Source organism: Penaeus monodon, chromosome 8, assembly GCF_015228065.2.
Source record: "Penaeus monodon isolate SGIC_2016 chromosome 8, NSTDA_Pmon_1, whole genome shotgun sequence".
Taxonomy (NCBI): domain Eukaryota; kingdom Metazoa; phylum Arthropoda; class Malacostraca; order Decapoda; family Penaeidae; genus Penaeus; species Penaeus monodon.
This window is the reverse complement of record NC_051393.1, coordinates 10623883-10633882: the sequence shown is the minus strand read 5'-3', so window position 1 is coordinate 10633882 and position 10000 is coordinate 10623883. Positions and strand designations below refer to the sequence as shown.

The 10000-nt window shown below is 48.2% G+C and overlaps 1 protein-coding gene across 2 annotated transcripts in view; it reads right to left on the bottom strand.

Moving 5' to 3' along the window:
* Positions 1-10000, bottom strand: part of LOC119576140 (SH2 domain-containing protein 4B-like) — a 164695-nt gene that overhangs the window by 76467 nt on the left and 78228 nt on the right. For both annotated transcript variants that reach the window (XM_037923707.1, XM_037923706.1), the window contains one exon: positions 3526-4009. In XM_037923707.1, coding sequence (XP_037779635.1) covers positions 3526-3706 — 181 coding nt within the window. In that variant the 5' untranslated portion in view covers positions 3707-4009. The remainder of the gene's footprint in view (positions 1-3525; positions 4010-10000) is intronic.

Below are 10000 nucleotides of genomic sequence, written 5' to 3'. Positions count from 1 at the left end.
AAGGTAAGGCTAAGAGAGAGGGTGGAGGGGGAGGCAATGGGGCGAGGGGGGAGGATGGGGAGGGTAACGCATTGAAGGAGAGAGGTAGGCAAAGGAGAAGGGGGGGGGGAGGTGGAGTGGGGAGGCAACGGGGGAAGAGGGAGGAGGAGGAGGAGGTGGTGGTGGAGGGGGGGGGGGAGGGGGAGGAGGAGGGGAGGTGAGGGGGGCAGAGGAAGGGGAGGTGAGGGGGGCAGAGGAAGGGGAGGAGGGGAGGGAAGGGGGGCAGAGGAAGGGGAAGACGGTGCAACCAAACCTCATTTTCTAATGAGCTAACAGCTACGTATCACATCCGGGCGGTTACACTTATCTGCAGCGTCTATCTGGAGTGCAGGCCGACACGTGTGTAATCATGGGTCTTCTCCAATTACGAGGAAAATTCATAATAGGAGTATCTTCTTTCAAATTCACTTCATCATTTTTCTCTCTTTTAAATAATGCTTTACAAAGGTAGGTCAACGTGTCACATGGTCAAATAATCTCGATGATTGATGGTGATGGTGATGGTGATGATAATGACGATGACGACGACGATGACGATGACGAAATTATTATCCTCTTATCATTATCATCATTACACCACCATCACAATTGCCAATAAAAAAATAACAGAATGATTCGAGATGAAAATACACTAAGCTCTACACTTCCCCCCTCCCCTCTCCTCTCCTCCCCTCTCCTCCCCTCTCCTCTCCTCTCCTCTCCTCTCCTCTCCTCTCCTCTCCTCTCCTCTCCTCTCCTCTCCTCTCCTCTCCTCTCCTCTCCTCTCCTCTCCTCTCCTCTCCTCTCCTCTCCTCTCCTCTCCTCTCCTCTCTCCATCCCCTCCTCCTCCGGCACCCTTCTTACGCTCGGAAGCGAAGCCTCGACGGCCGAATGAAGTGTCAGAGTGCCACTTGCGGTCGTGTGCCGGACGAATTATAGCTGCCTGGCACCTGCTCCGCTTCCACCGACGGCGGCAACTGCTTTCCTCACGCATCAGGCTACTTGCTTTTAGTTATATATTTGTACAATTAAGGTATTATCTTAGACATGGAGACATAGAAGGAGAGGTGGATGGGTGGATGGATAGATTGATAGTTAGAAAGATAGACAGATAGATAAATAGAGAAACACACACACACACACACACACACACACACACACACACACACACACGCACACGCACACGCACACGCACACGCACACGCACACGCACACGCACACGCACACGCACACGCACACCTAGACACGGAAGCAAGCAAAGCACACTCAGGCTGCGGCGACAACAGCGTCCCTTCACTAAACAATAGTGTACATCCAACAAGCATATTCAAGCGGTTTCTTAACACTTAAGTACACAGAGGGGGTGGGGTGGAGGGGAGGGTGGGGGTAATAAGCAAAGGAAGAGGAAGTAGGAGAAGGAGAAGCAAGAGAGGGAGAGGGAGAGGGAGAGGGAGAAAAGAGAGAGAGGGAGAAAAGAGAGAGAGAGAGAGAGAGAGAGAGAGAGAGAGAGAGAGAGAGAGAGAGAGAGAGAGAGAGAGAGAGAGAGAGAGACAGACAGGCAAGAGAGACAGACAGGCAAGAGAGACAGACAGGCAAGAGAGACAGACAGGCAAGAGAGACAGACAGGCAAGAGAGACAGACATGTCATCCAGGAAGTAGCCACTGCCCAGCACAGACGTCATGTAATGCACGTGTGAAATGCACCGAGTCACCAAACTGGCCAACAGATGGCGCCAAAGAGAGGGAAAGATGAATGAGTTGATTTGTGGACTGATGGGGACGGTTAGACAGACAAACATGAGAGGGAGGAAGGGAGAGGGAGGAAGGGAGAGGGAGAGAGGGAGGAAGGGAGAGGGAGAGAGGGAGGAAGGGAGAGGGAGAGAGGGAAGGGAGAGGGAGAGAGGGAAGGGAGAGGGAGGAAGGGAGAGGGAGAGAGGGAGGAAGGGAGAGGGAGAGAGGGAGAGAGGGAGGAAGGAGAGGGAGAGAGGGAGAGGGAGAGGGAGAGAGGGAGGGAGAGGGAGAGAGGGAGGGAGAGGGAGGAAGGGAGAGGGAGAGAGGGAGGAAGGGAGAGAGGGAGGAAGGGAGAGGGAGAGAGGGAGGAAGAGGAGAGGAGAGAGAGGAGGGAGAGGGAGAGAGGAGGAAGGAGAGGGAGAGAGAGGAGAGAAGGGAGAGAAAGAGAGAAAGAGAGAAAGAAAGAGAGAGAGAGAGAGGGAGAGAGAGAGAGAGAGAGAGAGAGAGAGAGAGAGAGGAGAGAGAGAGAGAGAGAGAGAGAGAGAGAAGGAGGAGAGAGAGAGAGGGAGGGAGGGGAGAGGGAGGGAGGGAGGGAGGAGGGAGGGAGAAAGAAGAGAAAGAAAGAAAGAAAGAGAAAGAAAGAAAGAAAGAAAGAAAGAAAGAAAGAAAGAAAGAAAGAAAGAAAGAAAGAAAGAGAAGAGGAAGAGGAAGAGGAAGAGGAAGAGAGAAGTGGGAGGGGAGGGGGAGGGAGAGGGAAGGAAGAAAGAAGGGGAGGGAAGAGAGAAAGGAGGGAGGGAGAGGGAGGGAGGGAGGGAAGAGAGAGTGAGAAGGGGAGGGCGAGTAGGAGGGAGGAAGGAGGAGACCGAATGAGGGAGGGAGGAATAGGGGAGAGAGAATGAAGGAGGGAGGGAGGGAGAATGAGGGAGGAAGGGACGGAGAAATGGGGGAGAGAGAATGAGGGAGGAAGGGAGGGAGGGGGGGAGAGAAAATGAGGGAGTGAAGGAGTGAGTAAGGAGAGGGAGTGAGGGAGTGAGTTTACGTATACTCCATACACTCCTCCTCCCGACTCCCACCCCCACTCTTACTCCTCCCCCCACCACCACGCCTTCCCTACCACAGGCATATTTCCCCCATGAAAGTAAAGTTTTATTTTATTTTCTTTCAACGCTGTCACGGTGACATCTTTGCAACATCAAGCAGTTGGAGGAAAAGTCCCCAGGCTCGCATGACATGCAATTGACAACGAAGTCCCTCCAAGTTGTCACTCTTTCCTCCTGCCACCACGCCATGCTGTTTCTGAGACTCGCATCGGGGTTGTCATTTCCACCACCTAGATTTGTCGACCTTTTTTATGCAAAATTTAAAGAGGAGCATTTTAGAAAAAATCGGGATGATTTTTTTTTGTCCTTTAGGCTTTTGTCACTTCGCGTTCCTTTCTTTTCTGTAATTACTGTTTGAGCCTAAATGAAACCAACACGAATGATTTCCTAGTGTGTCGTTTCGGAAATTTAAAAAAATAACATAACGTCTCTTACTTATACAGCGATGTTATTTATGGAGCCAATTTCATCAAACGGACCACAGGGTTCTTTCAATTAAAACTTTCATATAATTCTCTTAGCAGTCTTTAAGTACTTTTAACTAGTTCTTTCGGTAGACGACACGGCATGTTCAGGTTTCCAGTGTTCTCGCACTCGCTCGCCCCGCGCTTCACGGAGTTCTAAACCAATCACTGTCATCATTAACACTAATTAAACAAGAAATCTATTTACTCACGTGATTTCTTAGGCTGTATGATCGTCTTCTTCTCCTCCTCCTCCAACTGCTCTTCTCGCATCTTCCAGCGGCGGACCTGCTCCTCCCGCATCTTGCAGAAGAGGATCTGCTTCTGTTCTTCGTCCAGCTCCGCGAGGAGTTCTGGGTCGATGTACATATCGTTGAGGATTTGCTGGAGCATCTTGGGAATTTCACTCTTACGCTTTAGAAACTGCAACAGTTGGCCACCGCAAGTTTCCCTTTCCACAGAAAACGGAGGAGTTCAGTACGTACAGTGCGAGAGAAAACGACACCGCGAAGTATATGTGAGGGGAGACTTGAGAAAATACTAGACTACCTGCAAAGGTATAGTCATAGCCACATTTTCGATTATTTTTTTGGGTCGCTCAGCTATGACACGGTCTTTTCGCTCTCTTGGTGTTCACTCTGCGCAACGGGTCGCCGTCTTCCATGGTTTCAAGTTTCCAAACTTCAGAAATCCGACCTGAAACGAAGAAAAAATAAATAGAATTAATACACAGGGAAAAAAAGTCAATCTACTTAATCGTTTCCCGTTTGAAACTAGCACCAAATTTCAAGAATGAAAACAAACTAACATAATTATCCTCAAATGACCGGCCTTTCCCTCATTGCGGTCTGGAGTCGTGTGGTCCAAAACAGTAAGGGGCTGCCATCACGGGCTTCTGACCGCACCCGCGCCGTCGCAACCCGCACGCCCCCCCACCCTTTCCCACTGGGCATTTGCAACCCACCTACATGAGGCGGCACGGGCACCGCCGCACCTCTCAGTTATGGAGCTTTATTTCCCAAAATATATAGATGCCCCAGGGTTAATAATCAGACAACAGTCGAGTACTAATCACAATAGAAATAAAGTATTAAACAAACCTGAACGGGGGTTTTTACGCCTCCATGAAAAAAGAAAATAAATGAAATGCATAGGAAACTGAGTGTACGGGTGATTGTAAGTGAGCGTACAAGTTTAAGAACATGCAAATGAGCGGCCTTTAAAATACAGTACGTACAGCGTCGCAGGGGGAGGGGGGGGGCACTCCCAACCTCGAAGCAGTTCCCTTGACTGATTAAAATTTTTACCAACGCGTCGCCAGGATAACACGTTGCAGAAAATCCGGAAGAGGAAAGAAAATGCACATGAGGGAAGAAAAGAAAATGGACAAGAAGGGAAAAACTACGGTGAATGACCTAGGAGAGAGAGAAGTCTTTCCCGAGACCGCCAGACGTAGTGACGTCAAACGCTTCTCTTGCAACGGTAAAGGAGAGGCCATTCTTTCCTTATATTCATGCATGTACATAGACGTGTAGGCCCTATACATACTTGCATATACATACACATGCATATGATTATATTCCTTCTCCTCTATCGTTTATACTATTATTCTAATTAATTTCATTCTACGTCTACCTTATTCAACCTCATACGATGGACGCAATCAACCGCCCCCCCCCCAGAAAAAAAAAAAAAAACGGCAAAGCAAACAAGCCGGCAAAGCCTGGCCCTCTTCTAGCCACACAAACGAGACATTCAACGGAGCACGAACAGGCCCCATTCGCCAGCGCAGGAACCCAACCAAAGCAGCGAGACAAAAGCGACGCCAACTACAACCCCCCACCCCTCCGGAAGGTTGTAGCGGTAGACAAACAACCCCGCAATTACGCAAACGATACAGTCATCGGCTTCTCATGCTCGCGGGACTGCCACGCCGGGGAGGGGCCGTCGCCGCGTCCACCCGTTTTCTACGATGACGAAGGTGACGTTGGCGGGGAAACTGATGTAAATATTTATTAGATGTTTAGGTGTCTTGGTTGTTCGGAGTTGGGTCGTTATTTGAATCTACTGTATTATTTTAAGTAGTTGAATACATGAATGTATCTGTATGTTTGTGTATTTGCGCGCTCGCGCGCGCGTGTAAATGTATGTGTAGACCTATGAGTGCCAAGTGTGTGTTTGAACTTACAGATCATTATACCAACGAATAGCACAACAAACACACATCACATACACATACAACCATCTCCCCATAAACAAACACAACATACCCAACTGTAACAAAAAATAATAATAATAAAAAAAATAAAAATAAATAAATCTCATGGACCGGCCCTCCCCCAGCCGCATCTTCCGGTCCCCAAGCGTAGCTCGCCGTCTTGAGGATTTATCGAAGGTCCCGCCAGCCAACGTTTACGGCAGCTGCTATGATTTACGTTTGGAGTCGCCCAGTGTCTCCTGCGCCAAGGTCTGGCCAGCACCATCGCCGTCAGCCCCGGGAAGGGAAAAGGAATTATTTTGGTGCCATATATATATATACACACATATGTGTGTGCGCGCGCGTGTGTGTGTGTGTGTGTGTGTGTGTGTGTGTGTGTGTGTGTGTGTGTGTGTGTGTGTGTGTGTGTGTGTGTGTGTGTGTGTGTGTGTAAAACGCGAGCGCACACACGCACACATATAGCGAAGTAAATCTGGTTACGATGACGCAATAACCTCGATAACCAATACCAATCGGTGAGGATCTACACCCCAGCGCCACCTACACCCGAGCGCCGACACTAACCATCACTCACAGCGACAAACAATGTGATGCGAAGAACACCTATTTTCGTTCCGATTCGGTTGTCGAGCGTCGGTCATTATCGGTTGACGAGGGGGTGGGGGTTGGGGGGGGGGGTTGGGGAGGGATATTAATTTTCAATCGGTTTTTCATGTTATTTGTTTTAGGCTGTATGCCATTTTATGATTTTTTGGCTGCGGCTGCGGCTGCGGCTGCTAATAATAATAATAATAATAATAATAAATAACAATTTAATGAATAACAACGATAATAATAATAAAAATAAAGATCATGATTATTATAATACTATCCTCTATCTCAGGCTTTTTTAACCTGGGGCCCATGGGTGGGTTTCTCACACACACACACACACACACACACACACACACACACACACACACACACACACACACACACACACACACACACACACACACACACACACACACACATATATATATATGACGATCAAATAACAATAAATCACATCATATATATTGCCGTATTTCTGTGCATATTTGAGGGGAAGGCGGCCCATGGCTTCCATCGGGTTCTCCAAAGGATCCGTGATTTGGAAAAAAGGCGAAGAAAAACCACTTTTCCAGCCTCTCGACAACAGTGAAATGACGCAGCCACGTCGCCCGCTCATGCAAGATAACCACACGATACGAAAACCAAAACCGCGCGAACGTCATTCATAATCAAGTAAAAAAAGGAAAAAAAAAATTGAGAAAGTCACATAAATAACGAATAGCACAAGGTTGCCGTCACGTGGAGGTAGTTACGAGGTGTGACGGCGAGTTACCATATCCGTCTTAATTACGATCTGTTACGCAATGCTCATTACCTCTCGGGGCACTACAAATAAAAAGCCGTCGAGTTGCCAATTACCCAATAAACAAAGACGGTAGATGGATGGATAAACAAGTGAATAAACAAGTGAATCAATAAATCAAGTTCGACGCGTGCAGGGAGGCCGAGGGTGGAGGACCTTGGCGGCGATTGCGTAATCACGAGAGGGGAAAAAGGAAAATAATAATAATATTAACTCTCACACCGTCACACCATCATCGGAAATCCCCCATTTTCTATGCCTCATTCATCTTAAAGGGAGGACATTTTTTTTACGGGATGTGCTTCATTTCTTCATCTAAATGCCATTACGAATCCTCTAAAGTTATCATTCTAAAACTAATTTGTCATAATTATCATCTCAGCACCTACCCCGACTCATCAAGACTAAAAAAAAAATTGAAAAACGCAAATAATGAACAATTATACCAACTTCGCTAGCCTAATAGCAACCCCCCCCCAAAAAAAAAAAAAAAAAAATCATACATTTCCAATGAAAATAAATAACAAATAAAAGATTATACCGAAAAATAAAAACCCCACGCGAAATCGTAGTCGCCCGCCCGTAGAGTTCACCAGTGAAAGTGCGCTCGATCCGCAGTGTCAAGCCTCCTCTCCCGTGCAATTCGTACGCCGGGGTCCTGTATGTGGTAACACTGCATGCTCTCCTGTTACCCGTGGCGCGTGACTTGCGTTGCTGATGCTCAGTGACGCCTGTTGCTTGAGGACTGTGACGTGTGTGCTTTCGCCTAAAGCCCTGCTTCCTTTGCTTTTCTCTCTCTCTTTACCTCTCTTCCTCTCCTTTCTTTCGACTTTCTCTTTTCTTTCCCCCGTCCCATTCTCCACTGTACTTCTCTTTCTCTTACTTTTCTCTTACCTCCCTCCCTCCCCCTCCCTCCCTCCCTCCATCCCCCTCCCCCCCTCCCCCCCCTCTCCTCCCCCTCCCTCCCCCTCCCCCCCTTTTTTTTCTCCCCTTTCCCTTTCCCCTTCCTTTTTTTCCTTCTAAAAAATTTTTTATGACACGACCTCCGAAAAAAACCGTTTTCCCGCCGGGTTTTTATGGGCGCTTTGATAAAACTGCATTCCTCGGAGTTTAAAGGGGAGTTTTCCCGCCGCTGAAAGCGACCCCTGCAGCTGCCGGGGGGGAATCAGGATCAGAAAACCCTTAAATTTTAAAGTTATAAAAAAATTTAAATTACTATAATATTAATTATAAATTTTTTTATACAAAACCCACACATACATCATACAACACACACACACAACACACACCACCCCCCACACCACACACACACACACACACACACACAAACCACCCCCAACCACACCACCCCCACCCCCAAACCCACAAACCCAAACAGGGGGCACTTTCCCCCGTTTTCTATTTTTTTTTTTCCCATCCTCCGCTATATACAAAACCGATGCGAGGAAAAGAAAAGGAGGGGGTGCAAAAAAAGATGGAGGCTGCGGCCAAGAGAATACTTCAAAAAGGCTGCGGGGGCAAAACGACGGGGGAAACAGCTTAGCGAGCCGCGGGACGAAAGGCAATGGAGATAACACCGACTCGAGGCGCCCCGAAGCCACACGCGAGAGAAACGTTTTTTGCTCCCGCGACTGCAGGCAAAGGAACGTTTTTCTTCGCGGGGGAACCTGGCACGCCCTTTTTTAGGCACCTGCTTTACCGTTCCCTTTTTCCCCTCCCTCCCCCCTCCCTCTCCCTCTCCCTCTCCCTCTCCCTCTCCCTCTCCCCTCCCCCCTCTCTCTCCCTCTCTCTCCTTCCCCCTCTCCCATCCTTTCTTCTTCCCCTCTTCACCTTTTTTTTTTCCCTTTCCCTTTTTTCCCTCTTTTCCTCGCCCACGTCCCTACCTCTTTTTCCCACTTTCCACTCACTCCCCTCCTCTCTTTCCTCTCAAACCGCGATTTGAGAAAGTAAAAGGGAAAAAAAAACGGCGATTGGTGAAGGGACCCCGGGGAAAAGACAAAAGACCGGAATGCCCCAAAACTAAAAAAAAAACTTTAAAGGGAAATAACCGTAAAAAAGAATGGAAAAAATTTAATTACAAACGAACCCCAAATTGAACAAAAGGAAGGGGAAAAGGGAAAGAATAAAAATTTAAAAAAGAGATGGAATAAAAGCAAGAAAGACAAAGACAGAAAGAAGGAAGAGAAGAAAAGAAAAGAAAATAACGATAGAAAGGGCGCGGGACTTAAAAAACAAAAAAATAGAGAAAAAGGGAATTTGAAAAAAGGGGAAGGGAGGGGAGTTGAATGGGGGGGGGGGGTGGACGGGGTTTAAATTTCCGCGGGGAAGTGCATTGTGTTTTTACCTTGAGGGGGGAAGGGGGGGGGGGAGAGAGGAAAAAGGGGGGGTTTTGGGAGGGGGGAAAAGGGAGGGGAGGGAGGGGGAAGGAAAAGGGAGGGAGGGGGGGGGAAAAAGGGGAAGGGGGGAAGGTGGAAGGGGGGGGAGGGGGAAAGGAGGATGGAGAGGGGAAAAAGGGGAGGAAAAGAAAAGGGGTAGGGAGGGGGGGGGGAAAGGGGTGGCATGCCAAAGAAGGAAAAGGGGTTTAATTGGCAAAAAATTTTAAAATTTTTCCCAAGTTTTTATTGGCGAAGAAAAAAATCTCAAAACAATGGGGGGGGTTTAAAAGAAACAGAGAGGGAAAAGGGAGAAAAAGGGGAAAAGAGAGAGAGAGAAAGAAGAAAATAGAAAAAGAAGAGAGAGAGAGAGAGGAGGGGAAAGAGAGGAGAGGAGGAAGGGGGAAAGAAGAAAGGAAAGCGGGAAAGAGGGGAAAAGAGAGGGGGAAGACGGAGAGAAGGAAGAGGAAAAAGGAGGAAGAAAAGGAAGAGAGAGAAGGGAAGGGGAGAGAGGGGAGGAGAAAAGAGAGGAGAAGAGAGAGAGAGAGAAAAGAGGGGAGGGGAAAGGAGGAAGAGAGGGGGAAAGAGAGGAAGAGAGAGAAGAGAGAGAGGGGAGAGAAGAGAGAAGAGGAAAGAAGGGGAGGGCAAGCGAGTCCCGGGACAGAAAAAAACAGGAAAAACAGTCCCGAAGCAGCCGAAAA